The following is a 20,808-nucleotide window of genomic DNA, read 5'->3' as shown; positions in this document are numbered from 1 at the left end:
AAGCCCTCTGCCCTAAACCCACATTTAACAAGGGATTTTTGCTTCCTTGTGCTGTTCCAGCCTTGTCCTTTCACTCTGGACATGTTGAAGTGAGTGGCACCTCCTGATAGTGACACCAACGTGTGTCCTGTGTGACAGCTCAGAGCCAGGTTCATTTCAGAGCTGCCTGACGCCTGATCCCATCCCCAGACATTTCAATTCCCTTTGCAGAGCTCCCTTTTCACCTGCAGCTCTTCCGAATTCCTGTTTGGGGTTTTGTGTGTTAAATGAATGGGGCTGATTGCTGATTCCTGTCCTGCCGTGCCCAGGACGTGGGGAAGTTGTTGGACACTGAGTCCCCAGGGATGTGCTCAGCCCCTGGCACTCCGTGTTCCCTCTCCCAGGAGGCAGGGCCGGTCCTTGGCTGGGATTTCAGCCTCATTTATTGATGTAAAAAGATAAATCTCTGTCATCTGTGCGTTTTCTTAACCTTCAGCCTGTTTGCTCTTCGTGCGCTGGATATGAGGCCGTGTCTGAGCGTGTGGAAATTAAAAAGAAATGAAAGAAAACGGAAAGAAATGAAAATTACAGAATTTGAATGGATATGTTATGGAAATTACTCCAAATCCTCACATTCTTTGCAGTTCATTTACAGCGACATTTACAAGTTCTTTGGCTTCTTATCCTTCATTTTCTGATGAATCCAAGCAGAGGAGCAGAGCTCCTTCACCCCCACGTGTGGAGCAGGGAATCAGGATCCTGACAGGCTCTGTCTCTGCTCCCTGGGGATTCACAAAGGTGCAGGGAAGCTTTGCCAGGTGTTCAGAAATTCAGAATAACTCTGATAACTCAGCTGAATTCAACAATTCCCTTCATCTTTGTAAGCTTTTTAGAATCCCTGGAAAAAGCCAGGAATAATCTCTGTTGCAGGGTGAGATTGTTGCCAAGCAAGAGCCACAAAAAGCCACAAATCCCCTCCCTAACCCCATAAATATTTTTGTTCCAGCTGAGTGTGGAGGGACAATCAGAGGAGAGACCTCGGGACGGATCCTTTCTCCAGGATACCCAACTCCCTACGACCACAACCTCAACTGCATCTGGACCATCGAGGCAGAGCCTGGGTGCACCATTGGGTGAGCTGGGTTTGGCTTCTTTCCCACTTGGAGCTGGTTTTTACAAAAAAAAAAATCCCCACAGATTTCTCACAGAAACAAAGGTCAAAAATGAAATAAAGCAAAGGAGGGAGAAGCTGAGGGACAAGCAAGGAGAAGTCACTGCGTTGGTTCCAGAATCAGGGGATGGTTTAGGATGGGATTGAGGATTTATGGATTTATTTCCCAGGTTGCTCAGAGCCCCCTGTGGCATCACTGCTCCTCTGTTTCCAGCCCTGGGTGGTGACACCAGGCCATGTCCTGGTCCTGCCCATGGTGTTCCTCAGCTCAAACATCCCAGAGCTTTGTGTCCATGGACAGCTTCCCACCCCTCTCCTTCATGGGAGGCATCCAGAATCAAACCTTTTGTTCCACCAGATTAATGAGGAACATCCCAAAAGTGCTGAATGGCCACACAATCCTGGAATGGGGGTGTTGTAGGAAATCACAGGGAATGTCCCAGAATCCAGGGAATTCCTTCTCCCTGATCCTTCACTTCTGCCCCACCACCCCCTGAGTGATGTTTGCCAAACCCTTCAGGGCTGCCCTGGGTGTTCCCAGAGATTCCAGGCTGGCCAAAACCCACAAAAAACTGGAATATTTGGGCAAGCCAAGCTTTGACTGAGTGGGATTTGAGGGGGGAGAAATGCACCTTAGAAGTTCTGAATAACAACAACAATAATAATAATGATGATAATGATAAATAATAGTAATAATAATAATAGTAATAATAGTAATAATAGTAATAATAGTAATATAATAATAATAATAATAATAATAATAATAATAATAATAATAATAATAATAATCCTCTCCCATCAGAGTTCCCAGTGCTTCTCAGCCATTCCTGGCTCACCCCAAGCCCGTTGCTGTTCCATCCTGAATTCCTTCCCTCTCCATCCCGTTTTCTTCTCCCTGCTGCCTCAGCACCCATCCCAGCACAGCCTGGCCCTCAGGGTGAGCTCTGTGCTGCTTTTAGCCCGTGGAGTTCTGCTGGAGGCAGGTTTGGGCTGGTGTTTTCATTTTTATTTCATGCAGAAATTCCCTCCATTAGCGCTGCCCTTCAGAATGGCTCAATAATGGATGGGTTTGAACAGAGGAGGAAAAGCACAGCCAAAGCAGCTGAATCCCTGCACAGGCAACTTCCACTTGAAATCTCCTCTATTTTTGTTCTCCTGGAAAAGGTTTTTATAGGACAGAGGAGAGAGGTCCCTTTTTCCCCCCCCCCCATCCAAAGGCTGCTTCAGCAACTTTGCTCTTGTAATCCCTAAAAGCATGAGCAGAGATTTGGGATCAACCAAAGGCTTGGGAGAGGCCAGCAGTGAAAGGAGAAGGTTCTGGAAGGTGTCAGAGCCACACACACCTGGTGACCCTGCCTTTCCCAGGGACCAGAGCTCCCTCTCCCTGCCCCTTTCATCTCCCAGCTCCAGCAGCAGCACAGCTGATCTCAGGGGAGTGGAGAGAGCACATTCCCAGCAACTTCATTTTTATGGTAATCCATTGGAAAAATAATCCTCTTCACGCATGATACAATTGCATAAAGCTCTCATTTATAACTTACATGAAAATTAATCACCAGAGCTTTTGGAATGAAGCTGTAGCTGCACAGCACGAGGGGAAGGGCAGGGGGGTGAGGCAGCGAGAAAAATGAGTCTGCACCTCAGAGCCATGAAAAGCAAAGGGCTGCTCTTGCAGAGGGGGCTTGGAGTGCCTTGGTTGGGCAGGAGGAAGAGGAGGAAGAGGAGGAAGGAGGAGGAAAAGCAGGAGGTTGTGCTGGAAAATGGATGGAGATTCCTTGCCCAGCTGGGAGCAGGGAGCACAGAGACATGGCAGAGTTGTGGTCAATCCCTGATCCCAGTGTTGTAAAATTCCACTGATGTTGTTAATTCCCATTTTCATGGGTGTTGACAGGTTCCACTTCGCAGAGTTTCATCTGAAAACAGCAGTGAGAAAATACCCAGAGCTGGAAGGGACCCACAGGGACCAAGGGTTGTTCACTCTCAGGGCAGAGCTGGGCTCTCCTCTCTGCTCCTTGCTAAGCTGGCAGAACTTCCCCTCTCTCACACTTATATTTATATAAATATAATTTCCCTACTTTCTAATTTGGTTGTTGGTTTTGGTTTGGTTTGGGTGTTGGTGTTTGGTTTTTTTGCTTTTTTTTTTTTGGTTTTGATTTGTTGGGGGTTGATTGGTTGGTTGGTTGGTTGGGGTTTTTTTTCTTGTATTTTTGGGGGTTTTTTTTGTGGGTTTTTTGGGATTTTTTTTTGTTTGTTTGGGGTTCTTTTTGTTTGTTTTGGGTTTTTTTGTGGTTTTTTGTTTGTTTGTTTGTTTTGTACTTCATTTCCATGCTTGTAATTGGGAAATTGGGATTGTCAGAGTACAGGAATAAAACTCCTTTCCCCTCAGGAATGAAACTCCTTTCCCTTTAGGAATAAAACTCCTTTCCCTTTAGGAATAAAACTCTTTTCCCTCAGGAATAAAACTCCTTTCCCTTTAGGAATAAAACTCCTTTCCCTCAGGAATAAAACTCCTTTCCCCTCCATTGTGTGCTGCAGCAGGGGCTGTGCCTGGTCTCACACCTCAGGCTGAGGGAAAAGCTGAGATGTCAATGTGGAATAGCTGGATTTGCTCCAGAGAGCTCCAGATCTGATATCCCAGCAGATTCCAGCCTGATCATTTGGATCATCCAGGTGTTTTCCCCCTGAATTTGCTTTTTCCCAGGGTGTCCCCCCAGCCCAGCTCAACCCCTGGCAGCCTCTCCCTGATCCCAAGGTCTCCAGGGATGAGTTTTTAGTTTTTCCCAGCAGTTCTGGCTCACTGGGCCCAGTTAAGGCTGGGAACAAACGTAATCACAGCAAGGCAGCCGTGGAGAACAGCTCTGCACCATCCATCCTGATTTTCCTCAAGCCTGGCTTTATTTCTCTTTGCTCAAGGTCTCTGCTTGGGAGATTTATGATTCAGCTCTTTTGGTTTCTCCCAGCTTCTCTGGGCATCATTTTGCTGCTGAGGATTTTGCAGTGGGGCTTTTTTTCTTTTTTTTTTTTTTTTTCTCCCCCTTTTTTTATGGCTCTCCCCTGATTTATTTATGTTTGCCCCAGATAAATGGGAAAGCAGCCAAGTGAAAGCTTCCCTGTTTGCCTCTGTGGGCTGGCAGGGATTTCAGCACAGCACCTGATGGGTTTATTTTTTACAGAATTTTTTTTTTTTTCTGTTTCTAGGTTTCTGTCCCTGTTTCACACTGGGGTTGAGTTGCCCATGCTTGGCCTGATTTTGCTGGGCCAGAGGGAAAATGGGACAGTGACAAACAGGGACAGGGAAATTCCTCCTGTCCAGGTGGGATTGGGGTGCAGGAATGGAAGGGATCAGCTCCATCAAATTTTCTGAAAAATCCCTTCACCAGGATTCCTTCTCCTGGGAAGCTCAGAAGCCTCAGAGAAAAATGAAAACAATTCTTATCTGATTAGCTTCTCCTGTGTTTTGCTGCTTTGGAATGTAATTTAGAGATTGTTTATCCAACAGGTGCTTGTTTCGTTGGTTTCATGTGAATTGTTTTGACTTAATAACCAATCACAGTCAGACTGTGTCAGACTCTGGAAAGAGTCACGAGATTCATTTTTGTCTTTCTGTCTGTGTCCTTTCTCTGTTCTTTAGTATAGTTTAGTATAATTTACATAATATATAGAACATAATATTTAGTAGCAATAATAATAATTTATAAGTAATATAATATAAATTATATATCATATATATATAATATAAACATATGTAAATATATATAAATAGTATCATGTAATGTAATACCATGTAATGTAATATCATGTAATGTAATTTAATATCATGTAATGTAATTATAATATAATATAATATAATATAATAATTTAGTAATGATGTAACATAAAATTTAGTATAATTTATATAATATAATAATATAAAATAATCAATTAGCCTTCTAAAAACATGGAGTCAAATTCAAGACTCAAAAAATACCACAACAAACCCCACTCCAGGCCTGAATTCCAGATGAACCAACACATTCTGTGTGGGTCTGGCTGCCTGAACTTGGCACAAACCACACTCCAGGCCTGAATTTCGGGTGTTTTTTGCCCCTCAGGCTCCATTTCATGGTTTTCCACACCGAGGAGTTCCACGACGTGCTGCGGATCTGGGACGGGCCGGTGGAGAACGGGATCCTGCTGAAGGAGATGAGCGGCTCGGGGCTGCCTGGGGACATCCACAGCACCTTCAACTCCGTCATCCTGCAGTTCAACACCGACTTCTTCACCAGCAAACAGGGCTTTGCCATCCAGTTCTCAGGTGGGGATTCCTCAAAATCCTGACCAGACCCAGAGGGAAACCCCAGCCAAACCTCAGCCTTGCAAACATACTATTTTGAATTATTTAGGGTGGTATATTCCAATATTTATAAAATGTTCAGGTTTGTGCAGCTGTTTTGGAGTGATAAAAACAGGGAGTGGTTGGGTGAGTGATGATGTGACTTTGCCTGGACTGAGACACATTGAAACATCTTCCCAAGTTTGGGTTTTCTGTTTTTTCTTTCCATAACTTTCTGTCCAGGGTGCCTTGCTTGGCTGGGGGAACAAGGCAGCATTTTGGGGAGAATTTCTGCTGGGTTTCAGAGCTTTGGGATGACCCAGACAGAGGCAGAGCTTTGTGTTACCCAGCACAGCGGTGCCATCCTGGGGTTTTTTTTGCCAGATTTTTGTGTCTCATCCTGCCAGGAAGGACCAGCCTGGGCTGTTAACTTCCTTATCTCCAGCTGCACAGAAAGAGAGGGATTTCCTCTGGCTCTTTCAAGAGCAGCTTTCTCTAAACTGCCTGGCTGTAACAGACTCTCATCAACTTAGCAGGAAATAAGCTCCTGATCTGGAGCTGGGCTTTATTGACTGCTCCTGCTCAAAGCCTTTGTTCAGCAGGTGTGACTAAGCAGCCAGACCTGAGCTCAGACCTGTCCACTTTGGGATCTTGGGAGCTTTAATGAGGTGGATAAGCTCACAAAACTCCTATTACTCCAGGATTTTCCCTGCTGGTAAATCCATGTGCTGTTGGCAGACCTTGAGCTCAGGCAGCAGCGAAGCTTTGCCTGTCCCCAGCTCAGGGGACATCTCAGACCTCAAAGAGAGGCAGCAACAAGTCTGGAAAGGAAACAAACACATCTCTGAAAGGTCAGGCTTGATACTTCACAGATCTTGAGGCTAAATTTCTCTGGCACTCAGGGGAAAGCGTGAAGTGCTGGTGGCTGAGTTGATTTTGCAGCATGTGCCTTGGCACAGAACTCTCCAAAAGCACCGTGGAGGATCAGTGGGTGTCTGGCCTGATGGAGTAAACAGCCATGTGCACAATTCTACATCAAAGCTGCTCCCTGGGTGCTGCTCTTGAACTTGCTGGTCCCCAGAGCCTTTCCCAGCTGGAGTGGCAGATGCTCAGAGCAAAGGGAAAAGCACTTTTTGTGTGTGGGGAACTTTGTGGGATGCCGAGGGAGGAGGGTTGGGGAAACAAGGCATGGCCTGGATGTCTGGGTAAGGACAGAGCCTGAGGGCAGGTGGTGCTGCAGGCCTGGTGTTGAATAAACACTGATATTCAGGAGTGCTTTTAATGCCCTGCAGTGTCCACAGCCACGTCCTGCAACGACCCAGGAATCCCCCAGAACGGGAGCCGGAGCGGGGACAGCCGGGAGGCCGGGGACTCCATCACCTTCCAGTGCAACCCCGGCTACACCCTGCAAGGGGAGGCCCAGATCACCTGTGTGCAGATCCAGAACAGGTTCTTCTGGCAGCCAGACCCTCCCACCTGCACAGGTACGGGCACAGAGCCGTGGTCTGGGCACAGGGACACAGATCTGAGCCCATGGACACACAGTCCTGTCCTGGCACAGGGACACAGATCTGAATCCATGGACACACAGTCCTGTCCTGGCACAGGGACACAGATCCATGGTCTGGGCACAGGGACACAGATCTGAATCCATGGACACACAGTCCTGTCCTGGCACAGGGACACAGATCTGAATCCATGGACACACAGTCCTGTCCTGGCACACAAGGGCACAGATCCATGGTCTGGGCACAGGGACACAGATCTGAATCCATGGACACAGTCCTGTCCTGGCACACAAGGGCACAGATCCATGGTCTGGGCACAGGGACACAGATCTGAATCCATGGACACAGGGCCCTGTCCTGGCACAGGGACACAGATCTGTGACCTGAGCACAGGGACACAGATCCATGACCTGAATCCATGGACACAGGGCCATGTCCTGGGCACAGGGACACAGATCTGTGACCTGAGCACAGGGACACAGGGCCCTGTCCTAAATCCATGGACACAGGGCCCTGCCCTGGCACATGGACACATCCATGACCTGAATCCACGGACAGATCCCTGTCCTGAATCTGTGGACACAGATCCATGACCTGAATCCATGGACACAGATCCAATATCTGAGCACATGGACACAGGTCTGTCATCTGAATCCATGGACACAGATCCATGATCTGAGCCCAGGGATGCAGATCCGTGTCCTGGGCACATGGACACAGATCCCTGTGCTAAATCTGTGGACACAGATCCATGTTTTAAATCCATGGACACAGATCTGTGACCTGAATTCATGGACACAGATCCATGACCTGAATCCATGGACACCGATCCCTGTTCTGAGCCCATGGACACAAATCCATGTCCTGAACCCATGTACACAGATCCATGTTCTGAACCCATGGACACAGATCCCTGTCCTGAATCCATGGACACAGATTCACATCCTGAACTCATGGACACAGATCCATCCTGAACCCCGTTGAAAAATTTCACCCCACACATCTTAAAAAATTAAGAAATATTTTTTTTAAAATATCCTTCAGGTCTCCACAGCTGTGATTAAAAAAGCTGATTTTCTAACACTTCAAATTGTACTTCAAATTATACTTCAGTTGTTTATAGGGTTTTTTTTTACCAGCCAATTTTAATATGAAGTGACAAAGGATTTGGAGGAATAATCAGTGAAATATCAGTAACTGGGGGAGAGGCAGCTTGGTTGGAGCTAAACTGCGTAAATTCAGTGTTAAATTTAGGGTTGATTTGCGATATTTAGCATTTCAGATGCATTTTCCCCTCTTTGTGGCACCACTGTGAAACAATCAGGGCTGGGAGAGCCCCAGGAGGTTTGGGCCATTTGAAGTCTGCATCCCTCCCAGTCCCAGGCAGCACTGGCTGGGTCCAGCTCCTGCTTAAAACCCTTTGGAGACTCTGGGTGGGATTTTCAAAGGAATCTGAGGGTGTTGAACACTTGTCTCCCTCAGGCTTTTCAAAACTGAGTCCTTAGATTTCAGTTTCTGCAGAGTTTTCCCCTGACGTTACAGTATGGGAGGGGAAGGCACCTTTGGGGTTAAAATTGGGATGAATGGGCACAGAAGAGATGCTGGTGTGCTCTTCCAAGGCATTTCTGGGGGGAGTTTCAGCCAAATTTTCCATATCTGTACTGTGGTTTCCAGAAGGATAACATTTCTCCATTTTTGGACTTGAAAAAGCTCTCTAATCCCTACTATGGCATTTCTAGACCAGCCCCACTGGGTTTTACCTGATCTTGTTCCTGATATTTTTCTTTATCAAAGCCCAGAGGACAATCCCACATGCTCACTCCTTCATGGAAAATGTTTCCAAGATTTATCCCATCATTTTTATCCCATCCCAGCTGATTTCCCAATCTGTAGCTGCTGTCAGACCCCCCTACATGTTGTGCTCTCCTGGCTCTCATCCCATCCCAATGTGGGAAGTTTGGTGGTTTCTCCAAGGTATTTTTGGGGGACTTTCAGCCAAATTTTCCATATCTGTGCTGTGGTTTCCAGGTGTGTCCCAGGAGGATGACATTTCTCCATTTTTGGACTTGAAAAAGCTCTCTGATCCCTACTATGGCATTTCTAGACCAGCCCCACTGGGTTTTACCTGATATTTTTCTTTATCAAATTCCACATGCTCACTCCTTCATGGAAAATGTTTCCAAGATTTATCCCATCCTTTTTGTTCCATCCCAGCTCATTTCCCACTCTTTATCTGCTCTCAGACCCCCTTCCTTTCACCCCAAATACGTGAGGGCCGATCTGAGAAACCTCAGAGCCCTCACAAAGAGCCTGCATAATAAAAAAACTGACAGGAAAAATATCAGTCATGTTTTGCCACGGTGAGAAACACGAGCAGGCACTTTGAGCCTTAAAAAAGCAATAATTGATTTTTCAATCAGCTTGGCATTTAATGTGCTGGGAAGTGGAGTAAACACGACGGAGCCATTTAGGCCCAGACGTGTTTTCACCTCGTTACGGGCGAGCAGGCCTTGACAGGGACTTCCATAAATGCAGCAGAAAAGTGGAATTTCTCCCTCTCTCTCCCTCCTGGCTCTTCACTTATGGATTTTAGGAAGGTCCTGGTGGCATCCAAAGCTCTGTTTGTGGTGTTTGTCCCCTGTGGAATGGCAGAGCCACCACAACCTCATATCACACATGAGCCTCACGGTCACTTCCCACCAAAATACCCCACAAGGATTCTGTGCTGTCTCAATCCCCCCTGTCTGTCACATCTCCTTTATTTTATTCCATTCCTGCTTCCCATTTGCTGTTTTGGAAATCTCTGTGCTCCAAATTGTGAAAAATGCCAATCACTTGTTTTTAAAATTTTAAACGTTTAATAGTAATAAAATGGTTATTAAAAATAGTAATACAATTAGAGTTAATTAATATTAACTCTATTCTATATAATAATTATTAATATTAATAATAATTTGGACAGTTTGAATTAGGACAATATAAGACAATAAATACAAAGAGTTACAGATGTCCAGGTACCTTTTCTGGGCAGCTTGAGCCTGAAAAAGGACACAGTTAACAAACAATTAACCTTAAAAAAAAATAACCTGTTGCATATTCATACACCTCATACATGATGCATAAATTCCATTCAAATACAGGATTCTGTCTGGGCAGTGTCAGCTCCTTCCTCTGAATCCTAACAGCACCTTTGAGGTGGGAAGAAGTTCATTTCTTTTGATAAGAGGGAAATAAATTCTTTTTTTCTGAAAGATTTAGGTGTCCTGTGGCTGCTATCTTGCTGCAAGTCCTTTCTCTAAAAAAAGTATCCTACATAGCATCGTTTCTATTTTAACATTTTGTTATAACCTAAAACTATATTTAACACACTACTTAAGAGAATTAATCCAGCATTACTTCCTAACACAACACATATAGTATTCATTTGAATATTTGCGAAAAGCCAATCATAAAATACACATTTTTCCACAAGAGGCTCACCCTTGGTGGTTTTCCTGCAGCTCCGTGTGGCGGGATCCTGACGGGCCCGGCTGGGGTGATCCTGTCCCCGCAGTACCCGGAGCCATATCCCCCGGGGAAGGAGTGTGACTGGAAGCTGACAGTGTCCCCTGACTATGTCATTGCCCTGGTGTTCAGCGTGTGAGTACACAGGGGTTTGGTGCCATGGCCTTGGGGAGGGGACGCGTGGTTTGGTGCTATGGCCTGTTGCCTTCTGACACAAGGCAGGCGGCCTGGTTTCAGGAAGCAGCACGGCGACCCCCTTCCCCGGGGTCGCTCGGTGCTGTGGTGTGTTCTTAAGTTCGTTAGTTTGCTCCCCCCATTTTCTGTATTACTTCCTGCTGCTACCCTGCCAGTTATGTTGCTATGGAAATGAAACTGCTCCTCCCTTGGTTTCTCTTATAAAGTGAAAGTTGTTTCCTCCTTGGGGTCAGTCAATCACTCCTTTTCTCCTCCCAGGTTTCGAGAATTTTCTTTTCTCTGGGAATTATGGTTGGCTGTAGCCCCGGAGCCCCTCCTATGATTTATAACAGTTGGTTACTTTGGTATATCAGTTATGTTTCGTACCTCCAAATATGTATTTCTATTGGATAGCCGGGTTTCCCTGCCTTCTTCCCCCCTTTTCCCTTAAAACCCTCTCCTGCCCCTTGTTCGGAGCCATTTGCTGGGTGTTTTCCCCTCCTTTGTTGGTTCTTCTGTAATAAACCGACAGTTTACCCCCAGCAAGTGGTCGCCTCCTAATTCGTCTCTCACCGCGCTGCTCCGAGCTATCCCCCAGCTCAGCCCGAGGCCAAAGCCGCCGAGGGGGGCTGCTTTCTGATGCGCAGGGGCCCTGGCCTTCGCCCCTCACCAGACAGCCGGATTCCAGGGCCGTTCACGCCCCCGCGCAGCTCGGGCCTAAGAAACACACGGACACCAATATGGTGGAGGATCAAAGGCCTTTATTCTCTCTTCCCGTGGGGTTTTATAGTCTAAGGGGCTTCTACGTCAGGTGAGGGTCTGTCCTTACCATCTATGGTTAGTAGGGATGGAAAGTTACCTGGGCAAGTGGAAAATTACCGGAATCCGGTTCAGGGGGCTGCATTCCTATGTTAATTTTCTTATCTAAGGGGACAGGGGCCCTGTCTTCCCGTAACATCACGAGATCTTCCGAACGCCAGGCCCTATCTGCTACAATGGCCACAGAGAGGGGAGGGAGGGTCTGGCTGTGGATGTCTGAACTCTGCAAAGGAACCAACCCAAAGCTGATGGAGCTGTCCCATGCCCCTGGATAATCTGTTCCCAGACATTTTTTAGGGAGGAGATCCTCTTATTCCAGCTGCAGTTCCTCTTTGATAGACAGAACATTGTCACATATTTTCTGGAAAAATCCCTTCTCTCAGGATTCTTCTTCTGGGAAGCTGAGAAGCCTCAGAGAAAAAGGGAAACAATTCTTATCTCATTGCTTCTCCTGTGTTTTGCTCCTTCGGAATTTGTTTAAAAATGAAAACAATTCTTATCTGATTTGCTTCTCCTGTGTTTTGCTTCTTTGGAATGTGTTTGGAGAGTGTTTACCCACAGGTGATTGTTTCATTGGATTCTGCTGTGAGTTGTTTTCACTCTTTGGCCAGTCACGGCCAAGCTGTGTCAGGACTCTGGAAAGAGTCAAGAGTTTTTATTATCTCTTTAGCCTTCTATATTCTTTAGTATAGTTTAGTATAGCATTCTTTAATATAATACAGTGTCATAAAATAATAAATTAGCCTTCTGAGAACATGGAGTCATATTCATCATTCCTTCCACCCCACAAATAAATAGAACATGATGTGGCACAGCCCAGGAATATCTGCAGCAGCTCCAGCTCAGGCTCTGTCCCTTGACTCCATCCCCACTCCTGGGTCCCTCAGACATGGATGGAGGCAGAATTTCCTCTGCCTGGCAGGATTTTGGAGCAGGAGCAGCCAATCCCTGCCCTGAGCTTCCACATCCCAGAACATCAACCCCGCGTTCTCCAGGGACGTGTCCTGACCCCAAGCTCTCCTCCTTTGCTTTTGCAGCTTCAGCCTGGAGCCTGGCTACGATTTCCTGCACATCTACGACGGGCCTGACTCGCTGAGCCCCCTGATTGGGAGTTTTTATGGCTCCCAGCTGCCAGAGAGGATCGAGAGCAGCAGCAACAGCCTTTTCCTGGCGTTCCGGAGCGACGCCTCCGTCAGCAACACCGGCTTCGTCATCGAGTACACAGGTGAGGGGCTCAGCAGCTACCTGGGGCTCTCCCTCTGCTTATTCCCACATGATTCCACTTGTTGGAACAACTGGAGAGGCTCTAGGTGCTGTGGAAAACTCCTTCCAGGGGGAATTATGGTGTTTTGGCATCCCCAAAGCAGAGGGTGGAGAAAGGAGGTGAAGAGGAAGGAGTGAACAGGAAAGAGAAAAGTGGTGCTCAAGTGTCCAAATTGTGCATGAAGACCCACCACAGCTACTGGGCCTCAGATTATTCCACCTCTTTGGAGCAAGTGGAGAGGCTCTTGATGCTGTGGAAAACTTCCAGGGGGATTCTGGTGTTTTGGCACACCCAAAGCAGAGGGTGGAGAAAGGGAGGTGAAGAGGAATGGAGTGAAACTGGAAAAGTGGTGCTCAAAAGTGTCCAAAATTTGTGCATCAAGACCCCACCAGCAGCTACCTGGGGCTCTGCTTATTCCCACATTATTCCACCTGATTGGAACAAGTGGAGAGGCTCTAGATGCTGTGGAAAACTCCTTCCGGGGGGAATTCTGGTGTTTTGGCACACCCAAAAGCTGAGTGTGGAGAAGGGGAGGGAGAATCCCTCTTGTCCAAAGCAGTGGGAAGAGAGAGGGAGGTGAAGAGGAATGAAAAAGGAAAAGAGAAAAAGTGGTGCTCAAAAATGTCCGGAATTTCTGCATCAAGACCCCACCAGCAGCTACCTGGGCCTCAGATTATTCCACCTCTTTGGAGCAAGTGGAGAGGCTCTAGATGCTGTGGAAAACTCCTTCCAGGGGGAATTCTGGTGTTTTGGCAAACCCAAAGCAGAGGGTGGAGAAAGGGAGATGAAGAGGAATGGCGTGAAACTGGAAAAGTGGTGCTCAAAAGTGTCCAAAATTTGTGCATCAAGACCCCACCAGCAGCTGCATGGGGTTTTCCCTCTGCTTATTCCCACATTATTCCACTTGTTGGAACAACTGGAGAGGCTCTAGGTGCTGTGGAAAACTCCTTCCAGGGGGAATTATGGTGTTTTGGCATCCCCAAAGCAGAGGGTGGAGAAAGAGAGGTGAAGAGGAAAGGAGTGAAACAGGAAAAGAGAAAAAGTGGTGCTCAAAGTGTCCAAAATTTGTGCATCAAGACCCCACCAGCAGCTACCTGGGGCTCTGCTTATTCCCACATTATTCCACCTCATTGGAACAAGTGGAGAGGCTCTTGATGCTGTGGAAAACTCCTTCCAGGGGGAATTATTGTGTTTTGGCATCCCTGAGGCAGAGGGTGGAGAAAGGGAGGTGAAGAGGAATGGAGTGAAACTGGAAAAGTGGTGCTCAAAGTGTCCAAAATTTGTGCATCAAGACCCCACCAGCAGCTACCTGGGGCTTTCCCTCTGCTTATTCCCACATTATTCCACCTCTTTGGAACAAGTGGAGAGGCTCTAGATGCTGTGGAAAACTCCTTCCAGGGGGAATTCTGGTGTTTTGGCGCTCCCAAAAGCTGAGTGTGGAGAAGGGGAGGGAGAATCCCTCTTGTCCAAAGCAGTGGGAAGAGAGAGGGAGGTGAAGAGGAATGAAAAAGGAAAAGAGAAAAAGTGGTGCTCAAAAATGTCCGGAATTTCTGCATCAAGACCCCACCAGCAGCTACCTGGGCCTCAGATTATTCCACCTCTTTGGAGCAAGTGGAGAGGCTCTAGATGCTGTGGAAAACTCCTTCCAGGGGGAATTATTGTGTTTTGGCATCCCCAAAGCAGAGGGTGGAGAAAGGGAGGGGGTCCCTCTTTCCCAAAGCAGTGGGAGGAGAAGAGGAAAGGAGTGAAACAGGAAAAGTGCTCAAAAGTGTCCAAAATTTGTGCATCAAGACTCCACCAGCAGCTACCTGGGACTTTCACTCTGCTTATTCACTCTGCTTATTGTTATTATTATTTCTCTGCTATATCTCCACTTTGGAACAAGTGGAGAGGTTCTAGATGTTGTAGAAAACTCCTTCCAGGGGGAATTCTGGTCTTCTGGCACCCCCAAAAGCTGAGGGTGGAGGAATGAAGGAAGAGAGTCCCTCCTGCCCAAAGCAGTGGGAGTAGAGAGGGAGGTGAAGAGGAATGAAACAGGAAAAGAGGAAAAGTGATGCTCAAAAGTGTCTAAAATTTGTGCATCAAGGCCCCACTGAGCCTGTAGAACCCAAGATTTCAGGATTTAAAGGTTGAGGATACAAATGTGTGATGGGCAGTGGGGGTTGAGCAATCTGTGGCTTCCAAAACAGGGAATTGATGCTCTGAGGAAAAAGAAAATCCCATCTTTTTGTGCCCCATTCATTTGGATCACCTGGTGCAGCTGCTGTGGACAGGAAACCATGGGATCATCTGATTTTTCATGCAGAGAAGCAAAAGCCAAACCTGTGGGCTTTACAGTTTCCTGTTTCTCCTTTCCACACCTTCCCCAAAATCTGAGAGCCCCTGATTTAATGCTTAAGCACACTTGAATTGTTCCCAGAGCCACTGCTCTCAGAAAAGCCCTTGTCTTTAATGAGCAATTTCCAAATGACAAAAGAGCAGGATTAATCAAAGCCTCTAATTATATTGCAGGCAGGGAAAAAAAATTAAAGAAAAGAAAAACCCCCAAAAAAAAAAGCTGTTAGAAGAAGGAAAAAAATATCTTAAGTCCTGACAGCTCTGTAGTGTTCTCTGGAGTTTTTATGTGGAAATGGGATTTTAAACTCTGCAGGGCAGAGAATTTTTCAGTCTCTACCTGCCAGGAGGGTGGAGCAAGGTGGGGTTTGGCCTCTGCTCCCAGGGAACAGGGACAGGGTGAGAGGGAACAGCCTCAAGTTGTGCCAGGGGAGGCTCAGGTTGGAAATCAGCAGGAATTTCTGCATGGAAGAGGTGTCAGGCCTTGGAAAGGGTGGAATCCTCACCCCTGGAGGTGTCCAAGGAATAAATGAAAGAATCCCAGACTGGTTGGGGTTGGAAAGGACCTTAAAACCCATCCATGGGCAGGGACACCTTCCACCATCCCAGATTGCTCCAGTTCCATCCAGCCTGGCCTTGGACACTTCAGGGATGGGAAATCCAGGATTTCTCAGTGCCAGATGGAGATTTCTCCCCATCTCAAATATGATTTGTCCTTGTGGCTGGTGACAAGGTGGGGATGGGTCACAGCTTGGACTCGATGGTCCTGAAGGGATTTTCCAGCCTCAGCAATCCTGGGGGTTGTGTGAAATCAAAGTTTTGATTTGGATTATGCTCATTCAAGACCCCACTGAGCCCAGGAGAACCCAGATTTCAGGATTTAAAGGCTGAGGATAGAAATGTGTGATGGGCAGAGGGGGTTCCCCAGTCTGTGGCTCCCAAAAAAGAGAGGTTGGGTGGGAACTGGAGCCTCCCTTCTCCCAGAATCCAAACCAAATCCCAAATCCACACCCTGCAAATGGTGCCAGTACTTGTGAAAATCCCACACATTCCCAGGTGAAAAAAAATCCTAAAAAAACTCCAGTTTCATTGATCAAAACAGCAGAGGAGCTGTGCAAGCGGAATAAAAATCCTTCAATTTTATTTTTTTTGGTTTTTTTTATACTTTTTTTAAAATTTTATCTCTTTCCCTGCAGAGAACCCGCGGGAGTCCTGCTTTGACCCAGGCTCCATCAAGAATGGCACCAGGGTGGGCACAGACCTGAAGCTGGGCTCCACCATCACCTTCTACTGTGATGGGGGCTACGACATCGAGGGGGGCCCCACCCTCACCTGTGTGATGGGAGGGGATGGGAAACCCACCTGGAACAAGCCACGCCCCACCTGTACAGGTAAATCCCACAGGGAGGGGCTGGGGGCGGGATCTGCCCAGAGCTGGACCCCTCAGTGCATCCCCCATGGAAAAATGGGGGTTAATTCACAGGGGATTTCTCAGTTTTTCTATAATTTTTTAGGGGTTTTTCAGGGGTTTAACAGTTCTTCTTTTAATAGGAAGAGCTGATTTTTGGGAGTTTTCTTGAGGGTTTTTTGGAGACAGGAAAATGGACGTGGCTGATTCAGTGCCTGGCACAGGGCAGGAATCAGGAATCCTCTTAAACCCTGGCTAAACCTGATCCTTGCTAATCCAAACCCTCAATCTTGGGTGTTCCTGAGCAGGGACAGAGCTCAGTGACAAAACAAGGGAAAAAAACCTTTTCCTTTTCTGACTTCACCCCACCTGTACAGGTAAATCCCACAAGGAGGGGCTGAGGGGAGGATCTGCCCAGAGCTGGACCCCTCAGTGCATCCCCCATGGAAAAATGGGGGTTAATTCAGAGTTAATTATGATTTTCTATAATTTTTAGTGGTTTTAGCAGGAATTAGTTTTCATTGTTTTTCAGGGGTTTAACAGCTCTTCTTTTAATAGGAAGAGCTGATTTTTGGGAGTTTTCTTGGGGGTTTTCTTGGAGACAGACAGGAAACTGGATGTGGCTGATTCAGTGCCTGGCACAGGGCAGGAATCAGGAATCCTCTTAAACCCTGGTTAAACCTGATCCTTGCTAATCCAAACCCTCAATCTTGGGTGTTCCTGAGCGGGTGTAGAGTTTAGTGACAAAACAAGGGGTTTTTCCTTAGGGTCTCTCTATGTTTTCTTTTCTGACTCCGTGGTTTGCAGTCAGACTTGAGCTGAGAAGGGAATCAAAAGGCAGCTGGCGGGGAGTAGGAGTGAAATCCCTAATTTGGGAAGGTTTTGACAGGGAAAACTGAGGAAAGTTGGCAAAAGGAGCTCATCCCCAGCTGTGAGTGGGGAACAGAGCAAATCTCACATTAATTGGTGGTTTGATAACTCCAGCACAAACTCAGGGTGGGATAAACCTGATTTTTCCAATGAGAACTTTCAGGGAACAGCACCTGGAGCAGGGGATGGTGGCTGGGGACATTTCCAGGCTCCAGGGATGCTCCATGACCCTTTTCCCTTGCAGCTCCCTGCGGAGGGCAGTACACAGGCTCAGATGGAGTCGTCCTGTCCCCAAATTATCCCCAAAACTACACCAGTGGCCAGGTGTGCCTGTACTCCATCGTCGTGCCCAAGGACTATGGTACCATGCTTGGAATTTTTATGGGATTCTCTTCTTATTTGCTGGGTTTTTCTAATGATAATTTTTGTAAGTTCATCCAGAACTGGAGATAAGGAAGATGGGAGAGTAGCAGGAGGTGCTGTTGGGTGCTCTTTGTGCTGGAGTCAGAGAAAATTCTAGATTTGTTCAATTTCATCCATTGCAGCTAATCAATAATTATTGTCCCTCAGTGGAATTTTGAACTTCGTGTTCAGTAGGTAGGGGAAGGGGATGAGTCACAGAAAATTCCCAGTGGGCTGGGAATCAGTGGGAAAATGTTGAGTTAATGAAACCAGGGGAGGCTGGTGACGCCTCTGGAATTTGGGATAAATAAAAGGCTCCCATTTTTCCAGGCTGGGATAAAGCCAGCTGAAACACAGGACAGAGGTGGTGCTGGGAAAACAGATCCCAGTTTGGAATGCTGGGGGTCCTGGGCAGGGCCAGGGCTTGGACTGGATGGTCCTTGGGGTCTGGTTCAGGGATTCTGGGGTTCCATGAAAATGCCTTGGCCCCATAGGCTGGGTGTGTAGGGACAGTAGTGGGATGGCAGTGGGGATGATGGTGTGGTGACACTGGGGACAGCAGTGTGGTGGCACTGGGGACAGCAGTGTGGTGATGCTGGGGACAGCAGTGTGATGACACTGGGGACAGTGTGGTGGCACTGGGGACAGCAGTGTGATGGCAGTGTGATGACACTGGGGACAGCAGCATGGTGATGCTGGGGACAGCAGTGTGATGACACTGGGGACAGCAGTGGGACAGTAGTATGGTGACATTGGGGACAGCAGTGTGATGACACTGGGGACAGCAGTGGGACGGCAGTGTGGTGACACTGGGGACAGCAGTGTGTTCGCACTGGGCACAGCAGCGTGGTGGCACTGGGGACAGCAGCGTGGTGATGCTGGGGACAGCAGTGTGGTGGCACTGGGGACAGCAGCATGGTGACACTGGGGACAGCAGCGTGGTGGCACTGGGGACAGCAGTGTGGTGACACTGGGGACAGCAGTGGGATGGCAGTGTGATGACATTGGGCACAGCAGCGTGGTGGCACTGGGGACAGCAGTGTGATGACATTGGGCACAGCAGCGTGGTGGCACTGGGGACAGCAGTGGCCGGTGCCAGCCCTGTCCCTGTCCCTGTCCCTGTCCCCACAGTGCTCTTCGGGCAGTTTGCCTTTTTCCAGACGGCGCTCAATGACGTGGTGGAGGTGCACGACGGCCCCACGGAGCACTCCCGGCTGCTCAGCTCCCTCTCAGGCTCTCACTCAGGTAGGGAGCAGCTCCCTGTCCCTGTCCCTGCTGGGGACAGCAGCTGTGGCACAGCTGTCACCCAGCACCTGCTCCCTGTGGCTCCTTCCTTCACCTCTGTGTCTCTCCTGTTTTCCCTCCTCCCCATCCAGGGGAATCTTTGCCATTGGCCACCACCAACCAGATCCTCATCAAATTCAGCTCCAAGGGTCAATCCACAGCCAAAGGCTTTCATTTTGTCTACCAAGGTGAGTTCAGGTGTGTTCTGGAAGTGTCCTCGGGTCATTCCCAGGTGTGTCCTCAGTGTCCTGAGCTGCTTTTGGTGTCTGGGGGTTCTGAGCAGGGAAAATCACAGGGAATTAGGATTCCTTTGGGAGCAGAGCTCTGGCAGGGCTGCTCTGGGCGCTTTGTATTCTGCCCTTTCATTCCCACTCAGCCTGAACCCTGCACATCCCAGGATTACCATCAGCCCCATCCCGCCGTCCTGCCCGGAGTCACACAGGGAATTTGGAGATTTATCCCCCAGCAATTCTCCCCAGTGGCATTTTTAGCACTTTTGCTGGGTGTAAGCAGCTGAAATCCCGTCTGGCAGCTCGGAAATCCTCCCTGTGTGCGTGTCACAGGCTCGGGGCTGTCACACTGCTGCCCCTTGATCCTTTCAGTAACAGCTTTGTGCTGCGCTGGGCGAGAACAACTCGGGGATTTTATGGGAGTAAATAGCAAATGATGCATGGAGCAGTGGGGAAGCAGAAGGGATTTCTCACCCACGTGCTCCCTGGAGTTATCTGTGGGAACATCCAGGCTTGTGCTGCAAAGAGGGGACAGACACTGGCACGACCTGAGCCTTCTGCAGGGGTGAAGCAAAGCATGGTTTGGATTTTGGAGTAGTTCGAGGTCTGTTCTCTTGAATTCCTGCCTAATGAGTGTGAAACAGCCGTGGCTGTGATTGTAATCTTCAAAGAGCTCAGCAGAACAAAGGTTTTGATGAAAGCAGGGAAGGTTTGCTCCTCCCTCCTGCAAGAGCTGCATGGGAAGCAAGGGGAAAAGGGCGATCCTGATTTGGATCTGCCTGGCCAGACTCTAATTAGCTAAACACTCATAAATTTAAAGCAACTCAGAGGAAAATATTAATTGAATTCTTCCTTGGCAATAGACTTGGGGTTTTTTTGATGAGTTTTTCTCCTCACTTATCTGCCAGACTCATTCCTGTCTTTGTAATTCCCAGTATTCAATAGGAAAATCAATAATTTTAGCACCATCACAACTTAAATCCCCCTTTTCTCTCTTTTCCAAAGATTTTTCCCCATTTGCTGTTCCTCCAGGGCCATGAGCTGAGGAACCCAAGGGTTCCCCACAGAGGCTCCTGCATTTGGTAACAAAACAATTTTTTGGGAAACCACTGCCAAATCCTTTGGTTCCCCTGGGTAAAAACAACATTTTGGTGTGGGAAAAGTTCTCTGGAGGGAGAACTGGATAAATGGGGGGGTTCTGGATGTCCCAGCTGCTTTTATTTCAGGTATAGAATCATTAAATCATTAAAGTTAGAAAAAACCTCCAAGATCTTCAAGTCCAACCTTCATCCAGGTGCCCCCATGCCCACCCAGCTGTGTCACCAAGTGCCACCTCCACTCGGTCTGGCATGGAGCCACTTGAACTCAGATCACCTGAACTGGTAGAACTGGGGGTGAAATGTTCTTTTTTTCTCTTCTCAGTGGTCATGCTTGGGTTCAGCCCACCTTTGGGGTTTAGGTGCTTTGGGATTTAGGAATGATCAGTCAATGGTCATGCTTGGATTCAGGCATTCTTTAGGATTTAGATATTTCAGGGTTTAGGAGTAAT

At 47.8% G+C, this 20,808-nt stretch overlaps 1 protein-coding gene across 2 annotated transcripts in view; it reads left to right on the top strand.

Annotated features, from left to right (window-relative positions):
- CSMD2 (CUB and Sushi multiple domains 2) overlaps positions 1–20,808 on the top strand; it is a 347,705-nt gene that overhangs the window by 255,660 nt on the left and 71,237 nt on the right. For both annotated transcript variants that reach the window (XM_064731593.1, XM_064731594.1), the window contains 9 exons: positions 986–1,112; positions 5,242–5,444; positions 6,755–6,946; positions 10,471–10,609; positions 12,505–12,692; positions 16,262–16,456; positions 17,588–17,704; positions 18,877–18,990; positions 19,122–19,217. In XM_064731593.1, the coding sequence (XP_064587663.1) occupies positions 986–1,112; positions 5,242–5,444; positions 6,755–6,946; positions 10,471–10,609; positions 12,505–12,692; positions 16,262–16,456; positions 17,588–17,704; positions 18,877–18,990; positions 19,122–19,217 (1,371 nt within the window). The remainder of the gene's footprint in view (positions 1–985; positions 1,113–5,241; positions 5,445–6,754; positions 6,947–10,470; positions 10,610–12,504; positions 12,693–16,261; positions 16,457–17,587; positions 17,705–18,876; positions 18,991–19,121; positions 19,218–20,808) is intronic.

Source organism: Zonotrichia leucophrys, chromosome 23 (genome assembly GCF_028769735.1).
Source record: "Zonotrichia leucophrys gambelii isolate GWCS_2022_RI chromosome 23, RI_Zleu_2.0, whole genome shotgun sequence".
In the NCBI taxonomy this organism is placed as follows: domain Eukaryota; kingdom Metazoa; phylum Chordata; class Aves; order Passeriformes; family Passerellidae; genus Zonotrichia; species Zonotrichia leucophrys.
Note: the sequence above shows the minus strand (reverse complement) of the source record. Positions and strands in the feature narration are given on the sequence as shown.